The following is a 20,390-nucleotide window of genomic DNA, read 5'->3' on the forward strand; positions in this document are numbered from 1 at the left end:
CAATTAACAAAACTTTGACGTTTTTTAATTTTGCCTATGGTAAGATTACAGATGTCCATGAGATTATTCCACATATTACATTGTGCTTTATACACTTACGAATTTACCTAGTCAATAGTCACTAGTCATTTATTCATAAATATTAATATTATACGTGACAAAGTAATTATTAAATAATAAATTATCTCATGCAAATGTATATAATTTTATAAATTCATTATAATATTATTCTATAATAACAAATAAGTAAAGTCAATCTTCACAATATTTTACTATCCAAGAATTCACATTATAACTGTAGAAAGCCTTCTCGACAAGCCAAGTCTTCAGTTTTTTCCTAAATAAATTATTATTTGGTGCATCTCTTATGCTACCTGGTATCCTATTAAAATCTTCTGAGCCCATGCCTGCTACAGTCTTTGTAGCTTTTTTAAGGTTGTGATATTTGGATAGAAGTCTATGAGGGTATCGTAAGTAACAATGACTCCTTTTGGCAAACTCGTTTCTGTGCTGCTCTACGTATACTGCCTACCTTTGCTATCTGTTACCTGCCCAAGTAACCGCAATCCAAACTCCATTATTACCTGTATAGGAATAATAAATATAATTTAAATTATAATTTTCAGCAAATAACGGAGGTCTGGCCATCGTGGGCTCTTAGGCCATATCTTATTTTAGTATAAATTCAAATTCAGAAATGTTTATTCATGTAGACCTTATCAGTGGCTCTTATGAAGCATTCATACAATTAGCATATAAAACGGATGATAACTGCAGTCGTTAACTTGAAACTAAAGCTAAAACTAACGCTAGAAGGGTTCTAAACGCCCTTTGGTCTAAGAAGAGCCCACAATGAGCTTAACCAGGTTTTTTTGTTATCACCATCTCACCTTTCTTTTAAACTTTTGGGTTTGTCCAACAAATGAGGTTGATTTAGTATCTTTCAATTCTTGTTTATGGCTGTATCTGAATAATCTTTGAGGTTGAATCTGTCATCTGTCGGTGTCAAGTTTATTACGTTGTCTGACAGTGAATGTGACAGCCATTGCTGATTTTTTTTGTTTTTCCTTTGCAGTGCAATTTACAATAATTATTGCATTCACTTAAAGTTCTTAAGTTTGGCTGTCTTTTGTGGATTTTGTTTAAAAGTAAAGATTTCTTTAAAATTATAGCTTTTCTGATAATTGTTCATAAGTTACAGTAATAAAATGTGTAAAAATTTAGCGTTTGTAAACAGCACACTGTTTCTATTACAATTTCACTATTTATTCACGAATAGTAATTTTCACTAATCCCGTTTACGTTAAAAACGCAATAATTTAAAGGAGGCCATGGAGGTTAACCCTTTGAATATTTTTTTTGTGAAGTCGGATAGCAAAGGTGATAGATTACTATTTAGGTATCCTTATACCTGCGAAAATAAGGATGAAAGAAAGCAAAAGAAGTTCGGACAACACAATCCGTATGCCATAAGTTCTACTGAAGATTTGCTTCAAAGTTCGCAATCACAAACATCTAACATCTGCAAAGGTGAGTCACATTTAATTAGAGTATTTATTCAACTTTATCACCCCATGGAAGGGTTTAGTAGATGTGAGAAATATTTATCAGTCTACTACTACTTCTAATATGCATACCATCGATATGTATGAATTATTAATACATGTTGCTTGGAGATAGCCCATGATTTTTATTATCATTGAACATTAAAAAGTAGCTAAGTATTATTTTATATAATATTGTCTGTAAAACCTTGATGAGATTTTTGTGTCATTGTTAGTTGCTAAACCCAGGATATATTTTAACATAGCTTTAGTAATAATTTGCAAAGTATAATTATTTAAAGAATGGGAAAAAGGCTATTGAAGGCTAGTTTGTATTTGGCCTGGAAGGGTGGAAAGTATAATAATAATAATACAATTCTTTATTAAACTAAAACTTAAAATGGAACAAAATCAAACATGTAATGGCTGCCATATCACTGATGGTGATCTCTTCCTGGCAACCATTAAGCTATCTATAGAAAGTATCCCTCTATAGAGAAAATATAATAATTTCAAATAATTCATATTTCAGTTTTTATATAATAAGTAGCCTTAAATACTAAATTGACAACCCTAATTAATTGTAAAACTTCAAATCACATTTACACATAATATGTATGTTAGTTTGAATTTGTTTTAATATTATTTTCTAGTCATAATATGTTAGCTGGTAATTGGTGACCCCATCTGACCTTAAATGTAAATCTGCTGATGCTATGGTTGTCATTGCATTTTTTTATATATTCATTTCTTTCAAGGTATTGCTTTCAGGAAAAAGTTTTTTATAATTATGTAAACTGTTATAGTAGGCTTAGTACAGCCTTTCCAACTACTAAACATTAAAAAAAATAAAATAGAAAAGAAACTATTAATTAGTGTTTCAAAATTGTATTCCAGGTCAGTTAAGTGGATTCACAGATGAAATGTTATCAACCCTTTTTGCTGTGAAGGCTGAACTTTGTAATAGGAAGTTTGAACTGAAAGTCAATGATGTGAGGTTTGTTGGCCACCCCACACTACTCCCATACAGAACTAACAAGGATGACACAGCTGCTATGATTCTTATAAATATTGTGTTTGCACTGCAGGCATCGGCAAGCCATTCTATTGGTAAGATATTGTACCCTTATACCCCATGCTGCTTTTGACCATCTTTCTATAAAATACTAAAAGACTTTCATGTAGTGAGTTCTGCTGTAAGTTTGAGTTCTCAACATGTTAGTAAAGCCACCAGCAGTGAGGGTGAGCATTGACATACATAATAAGGCCTTTAAGCCTAAAACTCACAACTATTAAGATTTTGGCACTGCTTAGACCATCTCCCTCTGCCACACTATATAACCTTAACTCCTGCATGGTGAATCTATGAAATGTTACAAAGTATGACCTACATGTATTCAAGTTTAACTAAATTAAATCATAATGGTTTTTATGGTTAAATGTTTGTTTCACATCTTTTTACAGTTAAATGCTATTATGACTTAAGTAAAAGGCTGGGTAAAGCATTAAGGCATGAAGAAAAACGATGTTCCTATTTAACTGAAGAAATGAAGATAATGGTGAGATAAAGATATAATTTTATATTTTTATTAAAGTAGTTTAGTTTAGCAAAATAGTTTACTTACACTTGGAGAAAATATCCAAGGTATTTTCTCCAGCTTATTCTTTAAAATTCATCTATCTTTCTATTAAGCAATAATGTATATTTTTCATAGACCGTCACTTTGTTTTACAGTTGGCTACCCATGACGAGGTTTCTGCATTAGATAGTGAAATAAATTCAGGCGAGAATGATGATGAAGAGGAAAACTCTAGACACTCTGTCAGTTCAACTACATTTAGCTTAGATAATTTGCCCAGTTCAGTGCCTAAATCAGCTTTTCATCTTATATTGCAAAGAAGCTCGCTGGCGAGGTCTATGAAGTCTGTTTTTGAAGAGCTTAGTAGTACAGGTAAGATCTTGTCTGACTGTTTTGTACTACTTAGAATTCCACCTTCTTCTGACAGTGGTGACAAAACTGTGGCATTATATATTTTTGATACTTTTTCTGTAATTTCTTATTAAATCTATGTATTGTTGTTTCGACAAATAAACATGGCTAAAAAGTTTAAAAATACCAAACTAAAATATTATGACCCAGTCTCAGTCTCATATGACAGGCGCACGCCTCTCTTGCGAGCGAGGCATTCGGAACCTAGACCCTGCAATTTTCTCTAATGGTTGCCTTTACTTATGAAATTACAAATCATTAGTTATGTAAATTGGGCCGGACAGATTGTGAAATTTAAGCTTAATAAAACAATTTAACAATCATTCATTGTAAAGTCAACATCTCCTAAGGATGCTCTGGTTTCGGAGCGAAACTTGCGTAAAGGGTACACTGCCGAAGATCTGTTTGAAAATTAATATTTTCTTCAATCCCTATACTCCACACAAATATAAGGATTGAAGAAATTATAAATCATACCATACAGATTCTCCTGCTTTTCGCGGAGTATAGAAATTAAGCTTATTTTATATAATATATTATAGAATTCCGCAAAGTAACGCCTGCTTCTATACAATATGGGCCTGACAGTTTTTTTTGTTTTATTGATCTAAGCATGGTTAGATAAAGCCAATAAGTAAACTCTGGCTGGTATGTGACATGTATATTTAAGTGCAAGTGCAAGTGGTATTTAAGCAACGGGCGGGTGTGGAGAACGCAAAGACCACTTCCCACAAGGTCTGCAATAGGCATTAGTAGCCCGGCTTTGCCTGCGTGTAATTAGTAATTTTGTCTTATTATTGCAGGAATAGTACAAGTTCGAATAAATAAATGGGTGCTTCTCTCATTCTGCCTTCCACACAAGGCACACCAAATACAGACACGAGGATTGATTATAGAACCAGAAACAATAGACAAATGTGTACAAAGATTAAGACCTTATCATGGCATACTACTTATGGTAAGAGAAATGCTTTTCTATTCATCTAACAGTACCTTTAGGTAAATTAAACTTTGATGCATATAAATTCGCCTTTATCATTGCATATTAGCATAGCATTTTGTATATAGAACTTCTTTTCTGCTAGACCTGCTACTCCAGAAACATTCCATCTAGAAATATACTGCTGACTAAATATCTGCAGAGATGAAGCTGATTTATGTGTTAAGTATTGCAATACCAAACCATTTAGAAAAACTTATGTAAATAACTATTTCTTGCTGCATTATCCGTTTAAAGTCTGTTAAATAGAATCACCTTCATCACACCATATGTTCTATTTCTTTTAAACTGAGCGATGACTTTTGCTGGTGGCTTCAGACTTTCAACTAAACAAAAACATTTTAAAAAACCATGGTATTGTACATCAAATTTATCAAATCAATTTAAAATATTGAAACGTTGACCAGTCTTTTTTAAATTTCGAATGTGATAACAAGGGCGTTGTACTAGTTTTTTATGTTTATGTTTTCAGGTGAACCCTAACGAGTTATTAGCGTCAATCCCTTTAGACGGCAGTCCCGCGTTATTGCGTCTCATCAAGTTATATAGCCCTTTGAAAAGTTTGCAAACGCTTGCCATCGAAGCTGATTTAACACTTACACAGGTCAGTTAACTAAAGTACGAATTCATTGTAATAGAGCGAACCATTCGTTCATTTATTATTCACATCACCCCATTACCGGTCCACTATAGAGCACGGGTCTCCTCCCACAATGAGAAGGGGATAAGGCCTTAGTTCAATACGCAGGCCCAGAGCGGATTGGTTGACCCAACACACCTTTGAGAATATTATGTAGGACTCTCAGGCATGCAGGTTTCCTCACGATGTTTTCCTTCACCGTTGAAGCACGTGATATTTTAATTACTTTCGCACATAACTTAGAAAAGTTAGAAGAACTCTGCCCACCGAAAGTGAAGTCGAGCCCCTACGCAATGCGCTATCACCGCTTCTTTCTGGATGATCTTTCTCAATGAACTATCGTTCAGTACATTTTATATGTATATTATAAGTGGTTATCTATATTATTCATAAAAATATTCATCAGTCATCTTAGTACCCATAACACAAGCTACGCTTACTTTGGGGCTAGGTGGCGATGTGTGTATTGCCGTAGCATATTTATATTATATCATATTATTATAGAAAGTTGTATCTGATTGGTAAAATTACTATTAATATTGCGTTTACCCTTTGACTACTCAGACTGTTTCTGGGGCAGAAGAAATTAGGATAGAAGGGAATTGCAGAAAAATTGTGAAGGGGTAAACAAACTCAGCACTACAATAATATGGAATTAATGAACACTGGATTTGATCGATTTTTAGTTTTCACTTGATATAAGTCAGAACCAATAGTCAATATGTACTGTGCAATTACTGGTTCTCAGAATTTAAAAATGGCTTTTTATTTGGAAATAAGCCAATGGTTTGGAAGACTCTTTGAGAGTCCTAACTTTTCAAAGTTTGGGACTAGACTAGTTATGACCACTTTTTTTCAGGCATTCCAGTTAACAGGCCATCTTGTTTACTGGGCGAAAGCAACGGTGATCTATCCGTTGTGCGAAGGCAATGTGTACGTAGTCGCACCGGGGGCGAACGTGCATATAAATTCACCACTGGTTGATGAGTTTGCAAAGGAGTTTCCTGGATTATGTTTGTTGCAAGTAAGTAAAAATTGCTATTTCGTTTGCTCCATTGGTATCTCTACTTTAAGATATGTTAAAATTCTGCTTAGTACAAAATTCTTTTTAGTACTTATTCTTGGACGCTCATATAAGTTATTTATTTAAACTTTTGTTTTCTCTGTAATTTGTGCATTAAAGACTATCTCTGTCTATCTATGTTATGTGTAATGAGTAAATATTGGGTCAATTCGGCGAAAAACAGGGCAACAAATGGGTGCGGTGTAGCAAGTGCGGAGTCTCCTCTCTGTCGCAACGTCTGCGGTAGGCCGGTTCAGCTTCGCTTGCGCGCCGCTACTCTCAATGAGTAAACAAGAAGTTGACTCTCTATACACATATTATGTGAATTGCTTGTACATATTTTTTTAAACAAGAGCTGTGGTTGTATTGTATTATAAACCCTTCATGACAAATAGAACCCACCGACACCGTTATTATTTTTCATTTAGTAGGTGTTCCTTCAATAGTTGTTTAAACTATGAATTCCAATCTGTCAGATGCTGAGTGAGTTCTCCCTCCCCGCACCCCTCTGGTACGTGTCCCGCGGCGCGTGGGGTGCGAGATGCGGTGGGCGGCCCGCACGTCTCGTGGCGTGGCTACTTCGACGGAGACTTTTGCTACAACTGCACACTTATGTCCAGTTCAACTCGCCGCACTGGCCGCATTGGCCGAGAAACCCGAACCACGGTCAGTTATTTATTCATACACCTTGTTAGGTACCCAAAACAGGTACCGATTAAAGACTCTATCTCTGTCTATCTATGTAATGAGTAAATATTTGTAAAATTAAACACACCGCGATACTCAATTTGCTCACTCGATTTATTAAACTAAATGGTTGCGTCCTATTCGAAGTCACAGCCAAAAGTGCCTTGTCGTGTCATTCGACCCTCAGGCCAGAGCCACCATATTTTTCCCCCTCTTTTTGACCCGATGCTGACGTCACAACGATCGACAAGATGCCGAGGTGGCGCTTGCGTCGATCTTTGTACATCGTCGCACACAAAACGCGCGGTGTTGCCAACATATTGTGTCAATTCGGCGCCCAATAGGGCAACAAATTGGTGCGGTGTAGCAAGTGCTGAGCCTCTTCTCTGCCACAACGTCTGCGGTAGGCCGGTTCAGCTTCGCTTGCGCGCCGCTACTCTCAATGAGTAAACAAGATGTTGACTCACTATACACTTTACACATATGTGAATTGCTTGTACATATTTTTTAAACAAGAGCTGAGGAAGTAATGTAGAATAAACCCTACAAGATTAATCGAACCCAGGCGTAATTGTAGTTGCGAACAAATACCAAAAAGCAGTTTTATATATATATATATATATATATATTATTTATAATATATATATATATAAAACTATTACGTTTTATATATATATATATATATTATTTATAATATATATATATAAAACTGCTGACGGCCGACTGGCGCAGTGGACAGCGACCCTGCTATCTGTGTCTAAGGCCGTGGGTTCGATTCCCACTACTGGTAAATGTTCGTGTGATGAGCATGAATGTTTTTCAGTGTCTGGGTGTTTATATGTATATTTTAAGTATTTATGTATATTATTCATAAAAATATTCATCAGCCATCTTAGTACCCATAACACAAGCTACGCTTACTTTGGGGCTAGATGGCGATTTGTGTATTGTCGTAGTATATTTATTTATTATTTATTTATTATTTATTTATTATTTATTTATTTATTATAATCATAATAAGATTTATTGTATAAATACATGTAGCTAATCAGATGTTACAATTTAGCTTTTTTTTTATTGAAACCGTGTATTACCACTAGTTTGGCGTGCAACTCACAATAATATAGTAAGAAATAAAAAAGCAACATTAAAAAAGTAATTACAACCATAATCCGAACGCAAAAATATCTTAATTATAATATCGAAAGATAAAATAATGTAATCTATTCATGCTTTTAACTTTTTTTGCGTGTGTACCTACTTGTTTGTTGTATAAATTGTTTTTCTATATAATTTCTATGGATAATGAAAACAAGTTAAAGGAAAATTTAAATGAAAAATTAAAGTAGATAAACGTAAGTAAAAAAGACCACCAGAATTCAGAAACTGTAAATTTCCTTCCGGGAATCGAACCCGGAACCATGGCGCTCACCGCTGCGCCAGGGAAGTCGTCAAACGAATGACATCAACCTGCATCGCTGGACCCTGCACTGGATTTAAAACTATTCTTTGTTTGCCTCCAGGATGCAATCTCTCTACTAAATTACATTAAGATTGGTGCAGCGATTGAGTCAATTTTCCCATGGTAACATATACTTCAAAACATTTGTTTTGAATTATATGTTACCATGGGATAATAACAAAACGGGATTCCTTCAGAAACCCTTTATTTTCCCGGGCGCGGTGTTTAGCGGAGACCAAGTTTCATCCCCGTCACGCTACTTTTTATGTGCGTTTATGTTTTAAACAATTAAAATATCATTGGCTTGAACGGTGAAGGAATCCTAGTGAGGAAACCTGAATATTTGAGATTGAGAATATTTATATGTATATTATTCATAATCAGTCATCTTAGTACCCATAAAACAAGCTACCCTTACGTGGCCATGTGTGTATCGTCGTAGTATATTTATTTATAATAAATATAGTACGACACACATCGCCACGTAACCACCAACCATAGTCAGTTATAAAAAAAAATACATATTCCATAACAAAAGCTGATTTAGAAAATAAACTTTGGGCGTCGTTTACTTCATCATCAATAAAATTTTCTTACATTTTTTCAGATGGAAAAGAATATATCTGCGAAAAACACGATCTCTACTACCAATCCAACAGTGTTTCTTTTTCTTCATTAAACCAAGTGCAACTCAACGTACCCGAACCAGTTGAAGCTAGAGAGAGTATCAACACCTTCCCAGATTCAGACGAAGACTACCCAACACAAAACAATCTCAACCAAACGGACTTTTCTCACACCCAACCCATTGTTATTGAATCTGAGAATACGAAATACGAAAAATTTCACGAAGTCGACTCAGCGAATCATTCATTCGACGACGGTATAGACGTTGTGGATGGTGCGAAACCAGCAGATGGTTGTAACTTTGATAAATCACATAAAATACCGAAGAAAGTACAAGGCAATTCCGTTGATAGCGGCATATCCAACAATATTAATGGGAATGGTGTTAACGGAATCGAGAATGGCCACCTGAATGGTCACGCAGAAAAAGTTAACGGGGAAGTTAAGAAGACGTTGCCTTCAAGGTTGTCGGATTTGTCATTGAAAGATAATGATACTGTACTGAATAGGGATACGAGCAGCGATGAGGATAGGTTTGAAAGTGAGCCAGATATATCACCTAGATTGAAAAATGGTCTTGGATTTATCAACGGTTATAGTAAGAAGAACGGTGTTTCGCTCAATTTGAAGCTACAAAGTGAAATGAGGTGAGTGGAATAACAGTATAAAAGTTAAAAAAAAATAGTATTATTTAATGGCCTGATAAAGTGGGGTGTTATTAGAAATTTTGTCGTGTCGTGTCGACTAAAATAAAAGTATAGTTTTCGACTTAAATCTACATTAAAAAAAGCCTATAAGAGATCAAATATTGGTTTTACATTTGAACTCAGCCTAAATTAACTAAATAACTGAGCCTAGGTGCATATTTCACACAATATTATCACACATTATAAAATCAAAATCCTTGTCTTTTGATTGTTCGCTTTCCTTCGATAAATCACCGCCCTAAGTAAAGTCAGAATTGCTACTGAATTGCTTCATTCAAATCTGTTCAGCCATTCCATCAATTCAAACTATCACATTAAGTAATAGTTTCAAGGTTACACAATGTATGAAAGTATATCAAATTCAAGAAGCGGTGATAACATAGCGGTTAGGTGGGGGTGAGTTCGAACCCTGGCACGTACCTCTAGCTTTTCTAAGTTGGGTGAGTTTCTAGGAACTAATTATCACTTGCGGTTGAGAAAAACACCGTAAGGACACCTGTAAGCGAGAGAGAGATTTCTCCATAAAGTCGTGTGAAGTCCACCAATCCACACTTGGCCAGAGTGGTGGACTATTGCCTAAATCCTTCCTCATTCTAAAAGGTGACCAGTGCTGTGAAGTGAGCTAGTAATGGGTTGATACGATGATGTTGTTGAAATCGTTTGCTTCCAGTTTCCAATCTCCAACGGTGTGGAATGCCCCGGCGGGTTGCGACGCGATTGACGCGTGTCGCGTTCCCAGCGACCCGCCCACTACCGAATCCCTCCTAGACACGTTCAGTGCTGAAGAGAGAGCTGTGTTATCCACCATGCCCGCTTCCGAGAACCCAGATGATTTGCTTCTATTGGCGCAGTTACATAAAAAAGGTAGGATTTCGCAATATCATGCGCCTCGATGTAGTGTGTTCGATATCGGTTCAGAAACGCTTGGTCATAGCGAGGTTATAAAATTTTGCCAGTTTCTAATTCTACAATAGGGACCTTTTTGTTAATTTCGGCCACTAGAGGAGCGTAAAGTTATAGCGTAATGAGAACATGAACATGTGGAGTTTGATTTATTAGCATTGGTTCTAGACTACCGATGTATTAACTAATTTGCGTGAATGAAACGTGAAGAATTGAAACAAAACTCTAAAAAAATTAAACTTTCGACATTGAAAATTGCTATGTTTAACTAGTGCCATCCTGATCTTTGCCTAGTTTCGCACAAAACCGGGGTAAATTTTTCCCGTACTCAATACAACAGTCGCACATACATCGCAACTGACGCGATGTATGTGACTTAGGACGCAGTTAAATTATTTTAGTTTGAAGGTAACTAACTGGGTTTGTGAAAAAAAGCTTTTATTAACTACATATTAAATGTTCTTCCCAGGATACTTCCGCGGCGAACAACATCTAGAAGAAATAATGTTCATGGAGAACGTCAGCAGATCTCAACTAATGCAACTCCTAGACAAATTTAAGGATGTTCTTATTACGTTCGAAACGGAAGATCCTGCCGTCGCTATGTTGTACCCCTATCAGTAATTTTAATAAATAGTTAACTATTATATGTTTTTATGTATCATATATATATATTTATATATTATGTTTAGGATGGAAAACTCCAGCCTTTTTTGTATAGGTTCACTTTGTTGACACCCTTTTTTTTCAAGAAAAACAACTCGAGGTATAAAAATAAAAATATAATCTTGCATATTGAGGTCTACAATCTCACATTGATACAAATAAAGGATTCTGGCTTGGTTCAGTAAAAAGATCTTTAGAATTTAATACTCGACAGTCGGGGCAAACTAACTGATCATCGAAACTGATTGTAGATCATTAAATAATTCCTCGACAGGAATTATCTACCTATTCTTAAAATTAGCCATGACGGAAGCTCTTTTTGCATGTAGGAAATTAAAATCTTGTGTTCATATTTTTTATACAATTTCATACCTTTTTAATTATTAACTTTTTTTTGGCCATCTGTGTTATTGTTGCATAACATTTAAAGCCTGACCAGGAAAATAAAAAACCTGGAGACGCCACGTTTGCATGGCAATACATTTGACAGAGTAAGTGTATAGAAAAAAATAGCTCCATTTTTATCCGAAGTACGGTAAGGTTTTTATTTCTTCCGCTTTATATCTAATTCGTGTACTATAATTTACATATAACGATTTTTCAGAATTGTTTCAAGCGTTAGTTCACTTAATTAATAAATATAAATACATCTTCATATATGGTCGATTAAAAGTGTATTACAAAATAAAAAAAAAAATATTTCAAATTTTTATTTTACTCATGATAAATCAATAGAAAAGTAGTGTAATTGATTAACCTTCATAACTTTTTTAAAAGTGTTTAGATGTAATTTTTGTATATAACTTAAACGCAGCTTTAATTATGTTTCAATTGCCTTATTATGTAAATATTGCTCATTTATTTGAATTATGAAATTTCGAATGCATATTTTTGTTTTCTTCAGGCTCATTTAAATTAAATGTTAAATATTTATCAATGACAAGTTAGTTAAAACAAAAACCAAAATCATTTTAAAGTATATGTAATAAACTTAATCTGTTGAGTTTAATAATAAGTTAATATTTATTTGAAATTATGGTTATTTATTGCTTATATTTAATGATGAACGGTCTTGAATAAATATATAAATGAAAGTCGAATTTACTTTATAAACCCTCAGATTTATATATTGCACATGTTTGCATCATCCAATTAAATTTATGTATGCATTGTTCTGTACATATTACACAATTTTAGATAAAATGTTCATGATAAGACAGCTTTTGTTCCATGTCTTGAGAAATAGAAGTACAGTAATTTTTCAAATAAAACTTGGTGGCACCAACGCATTTTGTGTTTATATTTAAGGTTAGACGCGGTATATAACGTGTAAAAAATACATTTTAAGTAACAAAAGTAACATTAAATCAATGGTTAAATAATTAAATTGTAATCGATCTATGCATTTTTGGTAAAATGATAAGGAAAGATTAAAGATCGAATTATAATTAATTAAATTACGTGTAAGAATATCTTGGTTCATAAAAAGAACAAAGATTTCACACCAATAATAAATATTAATTGTAAAAAACATTACCGGTTAAAACCAACGCTGTTATACCAGCTTACATCCTAATATTTTTAACAAATGTTTGTATCCTCATTGCAAGACTTTAAAAAAAACTTTTAAAGTCTTTCCTTACCTAGATCAATGCATAATAACCTTATTGATGAGAATTCGGTCTGTGCATTTTCAACAGCTGGCAGTGACGTTGACAGTTGTTTTTGTTTTGTCACTGTCAGATATACATTTGATAAAATTGTTGTTGTTTTTTATTCTTTGTCTCGCACTTAAACTAGGGGTTCCAAAACCTATAAAAATGAAGAATTTTCCAGTATTTGTTTTCCCTGTGACATTGGAATTTTTTCTAAATGCGAGGCACACTCACAAACAGTTATTAACTGTTTACAATCCATACGACTTCTCCGTGAATTTTAAAGGTAATAAAGTTGGAAAGTTACAAGTCCAAACTTACCCATATGGAACTCTTTTTTATATTAAAATTTGTTACAGTATTGTGCACTTCCCCAAACAAGTTTACAGTAGTGGACCCAGAAGGTGTTATAGCTCCACAAAATTGTATAGACATTGTGGTGCGATATTCGCAAACCTCAACGTCGCGTGGTAATACCACTGAGAAGTTTCGTATTACAATGTTCGACAGAAATACTCAACAGGTTAATCATTTTGTATAATTATCTCATGTTTCAACATAATATATTAAAACTATAAAAAATCTCATTTTTAAATGGGAACTGCAATTATTTTGAACTAACTTTTGCCCCAGAGTAGCTCATTTCCTAAGTACGATTTTATTTAAGGAATATCCAAAAAAATAATTTTGCTGATTTTTGCTATCTGTAAGAAAAATTTTAAACCTTTTTCAATTTCTGTCCAGCAGATATGTGTAGATAGATTAATCATTAAGTCATTCCCTTTCCTTGTACAGACTAAGAACTTTTATGGTGTTGAAATCTTAATATCCCTACAGGAATCATCCAGTTTTACTTTTAATATAAGTAAAGATATAGATACACAACATCTTTCATTTTGATATTATAAATAATTATTGCAAACTTGATTAATACTATGCAAACAAGCTTTATTATTAAATTGTAAAAATGATTTTATTTTGTTTTTTCAGGCATTGGGTAAAAGAGATATTCCAACAAAATTGATAGAGGGTGAACCGTCAAACATAAATCCCGAAAGTATGGGTGATAGTTTTCATCCACTAACTGGCAAAGCAGCCTCTTTGCGGACAGAAGATCATTCTAAAGTTACTTGTAATCATCCATCACAACATAGGTATTATCTTTTCTGTTCTAAGCTTGTAATACTTTAAATCTTCTCAGGGGCTTCACAACTTTTAAGTTGTGTGCTTGTGTCCTTATGAGTTTTTGATGTTCTTGGTGCCAAATACTGCATTTAATAGAATATTGCACTGCATAGAAGTTTTTGTTTGGAAATAATAAGTTTTCTAGAAATTATTGTCATAGTTAATAATAATAATAAAAAATATTTATTTATCCCATCTTATCAAAATTTACAATCCTACATGTGTTTGTTAACAAAACTACTTGTGTTTGTACTTGGTTAGCAAGATTTTAAAATGAATTCATAAGTTTCTGTTAGTCCTAGTTCTAGATGGATCCCACAGGATGTGCGAAAACTTATTTCTCTCCACACTTTTCTATTTTGGCCAGTTTTCATCCAGTCCTTACCACCAATTTGGAATTTGTTGTAAGGCCATCTTTTCTTTGGTCTGTCATATAGAAAAACACCTTAATATTTCTACATGTTGAACTAAATCATATCAAGTTTTAATATAAATTATGTTTTTCTATACAGAGAACAGCAACCTATCAACGTAGTAGCCGTTGCAGTCAGCATATGTTGCATAGCTGCATTGCTGTTACCCACACAACCCGAACAACAAACCAAATCCCAATGGCCCGAATGGCTACACATTGGCTCCAATCTCAAGTTAGTGTTCTCATTTGTCCTTGGATTGGTTAGTATGTTGGTTTTACGGCCATGAATTAACAAAAAAATTTATGTATATATGTAAATTGATCATTTGTTTAAGCTTATTAATTAAGCAGCTGAAAAATTCTTGCATTTGCACAAGTGTTGCGTGTGTAATCACCTTGAGAATGGCAACTTTGTTTAGGTAATTTAAAGTACCTCATTGAGCAAATATGTCCTGAAGTTAAAGTATCTCACCAGAAACAGTGTCTAAAGCTGTTTCTATGCACTCTTAAACACATTATTTGAATGGGAGAGATAAATATGGTTTCTACCTAAGAAATTCTCAACAAAGAGCCACAATTCGATTGTTTATCAGATAGTGATTAAATCACATATTCTCAGGCTTCTAAAGCAATAGTAACATACTAAATTAATGTGCTAAAGTACTTCTTTATACTAGATGTATGTAAGAACGGTTTTTTATGCTTTTGTGCTACTGTTTATAGGTTAACCAAATCTCACAGTACACTGTAAAATTATTTTAAAAAAGCATGTAGAAAGATTCCATACTAAGTATCTACTTTTAGTAGCTGTTAAAACAATGTACATAAAAATGATGGATCTTAAAATATTGTTATCCTGTTATACTGTAACTTTATGAAAAGGAGTGCAATATTTTGAGTTCTATCACTTTTATTTAATTTAGTTTTTGTTTACTTTGTTTAATTTACCATCAGTACAATATCTCAGGATGCTAACAATTAATATTAAAAAGAAAAAATGTTTGTGTGGTGTTGTAAAAATATGAGATTTGTTTAACAAATTATAGTGCTTGACTAAATGAACGTGTAATTAAGTACCTGTGTATTTTCTTTATATAAACTCAGTCTAAGAAACTTAGATGAAAAATTACTTAAAATATTTTTATTGGCTTTTTGTATTTTTTTTACTTTATATGGGAATGTTTATTTTACACTAGCTATGCCCTGGAGTTCCACTCGCGTCTACTACGAGTCGCAGGGTAATTCAAATAAAAACCCTAACCTTCCTCAATACGTAGCAATCTTTCAGACTGGTAGTTCCACAGATGAAAACCAACTGTTTATAGTTAATATAGCGAGGCACCTTTTTTCAACAACACAATCGGCAATACATTTTATCAGTAGCTTCAGTAACTAAATTATTTGAAACCGTCAATAACGTAAACATTGTCAATCGCAAATGACCGTCTCGGGGACCTACTTACTACAGTTTTTTTCTTATCTATTATACTTTTCGTTCCCTATCACAAATTACTGCATATCATCGAGATATGCGTGGATTAGTAGCTGCACCAAATACTAGTGGAATACGCGAAGTAAGCAACGTCACAGGATGGGACAGAGTTCATCATCAACCAAGAAAATTTTACTCAATATTATGTGAATAATAGTCCCACTTTATTTAATGTTTTGTGTTATGTAAAGAAAAGTTACTTGTAGTTTTATAAAATAAAGTAACATTAGGTATGTGACCCCTAACACGGATTGTGTGAATCCCACCATTACAAGATCGCTTCATCTTCAAAGCGTTATACCGCTTCTTCTCATATCAGCCAGCATATTTTAAATTTCCTGAGATAAAAAAATTATATGTGTCTCCAGCTGCCCGATTTACTACAAATCCAATAAGATGCCAAATCGTCGTCTTCATTCAAGACGCATAATTAAATAGTTGTCAACTCATCGCCTGTTTTGTATGTGGATCACAGGTGGTCACCATTTAGCAACTTACGGCAGGAAGCTATCTCTAAGATAATTTTTTTAAGATCAGTTTAGCATGTAGTCATACATAAGCGACAGACTATTTGAGCGGTGAACTGGTGAAAGCTGTTGTTTTGGGGCAAGTTATGAATTACAATCGTAATTAAAGTACCGGAGTTTTTTGTAGTCAGGTCCGGTCGGAGGCTTCGGCCTTGGCTAGGTACTACCCTATCTACCAACATGTGCCGCAAAGCGTTCCCGTATGATTTCGCGAAGAAACCGATTCAAATAATTAGTATGGATTCAATACAACTTCCATACCCAATGACTATAACAGATTAGCCGGGTACCAACTAACGACTGCATTATCGTCCGCTGTGGTTTCAGTCAAGGGCTAACTTGTAGGGGTAAAAAAGGCTTTCTTTGGCTAGAATATGATTTAGGCCAACACGCTACGCGTGTTGAGTGTGCTGGGTAATTAGGTTGCTTTGGAGGTGTTTGTATAATATTTTTAAATAATTTATGTGACAATATTATTGTGTTGAATTAATTTAAGTTTTGGTTCGTGGGACCATTTTATTGTATTATAATGTGATTCATGCCAAATATATGATTTATTTATACAACTTTTTCATTTATTTTAAATACCCTTATCTGTTGTTGGCCTAGTAGTATAAGTTTTCGACTACTGATCACGAGGAATTGGAATCCATTTTCGGTTGGTCAATCTGAGTTTATAGATCAATCTGAGTGAGGTTTTTTATTCCAAGATGTGCTATAGGTACCTACTGTTTATATCTGAGAACATTTGAACTCTGTCCCTACTGCTGTTCATGACAGTCTTAGTAGTAGAACCCCTAAACGGTATTATAGAATTTGCTACTCTAAAACGAGAATAATTAGGTCCATTTTTATAGTGTAGTAGTTTTATACTGCTTAAATAATCGAATCTAACGTGCTCTAAACATATTGCTGATTTCTACAAACTAAATGAAATAAAACAAGATGAATATAATAGTATAACTTTAATAAAGATATAAGGCTATTAATTGATAATATTTATTCTATTAGGATCACATTTACCTGCAATGTTATTGAGCAAAAATTATCTAAACTAAAAAGCAAGTCGATAAAGAAATCGCACACATTTAAACTTTCTCTTTGGACAGTCTCTGGAACCCTTATATGACCTTAAGCCTTTTCAGTCCTACGCTCAGTCATGCAATCCTACTTTTAATAAAGCTGAAAGGGTTTTAGGTAATGGTCTTCTGTTTACAATTATTTACCTATTGGAAAGGTCAAAGGATGACATTACATTTAGGGCTGTCAATAAAATAATTAGCTTTGATTAGAATGTGTATTCCTACCACCGAGCAGCAACTTTGTCCTATTGGATAGAAGCAGGCGTTACTTTGCGGAAATCCATGATATATTATGAAAATTAAGCTTAATTATCTATACTCCGTGAAAAGCAGGAGAGAGCAAGGGAAATCTTTAAGAGTAATTTAAAAAGAAATTACAGATACAGATTCTCCTGCTTTTCGCGGAGTATAGCAAATTAAGCTTCACTTTCATAATATGCCTTTGTCCTACGCACAACATCAATTGTTCGTGGTCCATTTTTGTAGCACTGTTACACGCAGAGGCACCTATAGGAGTTCATTGTCGTCGTTCAACGCTTTTGGGAAACAATGCTCAATGTGAACCATTATAATAATCTTAATACGTAAATTATTGTGTGAGTAATAGGCAAATGCCTATTACTTTTTATTTACTATTTTATTTTCTATAAATATAAATACTCAGGTATTTTATAAACTTTCAATTTTTGTTGGAAAATTCAGTTAATGTTACAGGATATAACGCTCTCATTTTAATTAATTGAGCCTGCAATTGAATTGAGCCTGTTCTGCAAAGGAATTTGGACTTTGAAAATAAATAACTTATAAAAGTAGGTGTTCCTGTGCCTTCCAAAGTTCTAATCAATAAGAAATACACACTTCTATCTATTATCGTCTAGTAATATAAATTAATAATACTGTAAAATAAAATATTGCTGAAGTAACAATCATATTATCACTACTTACTCTAGATTTTTAATTTACTAGGATATGTTGTCTGTATCGACAAAATGTTATGTACTATATACTAATGAGAATTAACTAATTTTTATCAGAATATTCAAGTTAATACTATTTAATTCCAGGCATTTGGTAAATTATGTCTAAGTATTCTAATAGAAAATATTGTCATATTTAATGTAAAACATTATATAGTGTCACTAACAAACGTCATCTCCTTTATTTCGAAGTAAAAGTTTACTTCAGAAATAAAATAAGTATAATATTAAATGCAATGAAATGTTATTACCTCTAGAGAGTCAAAGTCCTCATCGTCAGGTGTGAAAACAAGAGTAGTACCTAAATACTTACCATCAATAAATAACAGGAAAGAAAGATTGCCCTTTCCTTTTCAGCATTAAATCCAGTTTAAAATATTAATTTGTAGGACTCTTTGCATAATCATATTTATTTATGTTAAGGAATATTTTAAAAATGGTGCCAATTTATCAAATTAAATAGTATAAAAAAGTCACCTCCACAGTATGTACGCCTAGATCTTTTAAACTACGCAACGGATTTAAATGCAGTTTTGCTAGGGACGCTGCCTTAACCTTACAAGATAGATTAAAATATCAAGACTCAAGACTGTCACACATAAGTATATTTGTTTTACTCGTGCGAAGCCGGGGCGGGTCGCTAGTATTCGAATAAATCTTTAAACTATACAGACTAAAAATAGGCTATCCTTTTCTACCGGACATTGTTTCTTATTTACGCTTTTCGTAAGTACTTTTTTTTAACTAAGGATGCACCGCCTGTAGTCTGTTTTCCTCGTGTTTTCCTAATTCTCAGATTGACAGGGGTGGATCGCTTTTTGTTTGTTTTTGTATTTGTAAATCAAGATAAATAAAATGGCAGCACTATTTTTAGACCTATTAAGTTCAGTTTAGAAATTTGTGCAGAAGCGAAACCAGTTTACAAAGTTTACTGTTAGGTTGAATCACTCTTGTGGAACACTGCACAGTTAACGAGGTAATAACAACTCATTGATTGAAATTAACAATGCAGTCAAAATTATGGTGAAGCTGCATTGTTATCAAACTAAAAAGTAAACTTTGGACGGCCTACGTTATTATTTACTTACTTACTGTTCAACATAATTATATAATAAAAATTAGTGCATCAATATGTAACATTATACACCATGACTTTTTTACCGTCGACACCGTCGTTTAATCTATCCGATTATGCTTATAGTTCTAGACACCAGTGATAAAAAAATCAAACATTAATTCTGCTTTAGAAATTTGCTTCTTTTGCTTCCAGCAAGTACTCAAATTAAGTAGGTATCTATTCGAATATCTTTTTCTGCTGAGTTAACCAATTGATTGAATTGATACGGCAGTCCCACGCGCCGCTTACACTTGATATAGGATGCTTTTTGTACACCAATACCATGAATTTAATTTTCTGAATATTTTTTTGTTAATTATTTTTTACCACTGAATAGTTGACATTGGACAGATTAACTGACTCACTGTTGTGAGACGATAAAGAGTGATTAAATAATTATTATTATATAAACACACATTTTCTTGATAACAAATATAAATAATTAGTACTTAGTATATTATTATAATAAAAAAAGTTTATAGGTATATGTATCTTTTTTCGACGAGTTCAAAGTTCCGACTAAGCTTTGATATCTATACATATGAATATACATATTACAGCTTAGTCGGAACCTAACATTCTTATGAACAAGTGTATACTATAACAATATAGCGTAGTCTGAACTGCGCCTTTTGGAAGATTTAAATACC

General features: G+C 33.5%; 2 protein-coding genes across 2 annotated transcripts; both read left to right on the plus strand.

Annotated features, from left to right (window-relative positions):
• Nucleotides 1-1,045: 1,045 nt before the first annotated feature.
• LOC120631516 (GATOR complex protein NPRL3) lies at nt 1,046-12,145 on the plus strand. Its single transcript, XM_039901136.1, has 11 exons — nt 1,046-1,530; nt 2,442-2,654; nt 3,009-3,103; nt 3,280-3,496; nt 4,339-4,493; nt 5,008-5,139; nt 6,035-6,199; nt 6,715-6,904; nt 8,995-9,661; nt 10,392-10,585; nt 11,094-12,145. The coding sequence occupies exons 1-11, from the start codon at nt 1,332-1,334 to the stop codon at nt 11,246-11,248; spliced, it is 2,382 nt and encodes a 793-aa protein (XP_039757070.1). The 5' UTR covers nt 1,046-1,331; the 3' UTR covers nt 11,249-12,145.
• A 530-nt stretch (nt 12,146-12,675) lies between these two features.
• On the plus strand, nt 12,676-15,243 carry LOC120631571 (motile sperm domain-containing protein 1-like). Its single transcript, XM_039901206.1, has 4 exons — nt 12,676-13,231; nt 13,305-13,468; nt 13,936-14,099; nt 14,643-15,243. The coding sequence occupies exons 1-4, from the start codon at nt 12,961-12,963 to the stop codon at nt 14,830-14,832; spliced, it is 789 nt and encodes a 262-aa protein (XP_039757140.1). The 5' UTR covers nt 12,676-12,960; the 3' UTR covers nt 14,833-15,243.
• Nucleotides 15,244-20,390: the final 5,147 nt, after the last annotated feature.

Source organism: Pararge aegeria, chromosome 18 (genome assembly GCF_905163445.1).
Source record: "Pararge aegeria chromosome 18, ilParAegt1.1, whole genome shotgun sequence".
Taxonomy (NCBI): Eukaryota; Metazoa; Arthropoda; class Insecta; order Lepidoptera; family Nymphalidae; genus Pararge; species Pararge aegeria.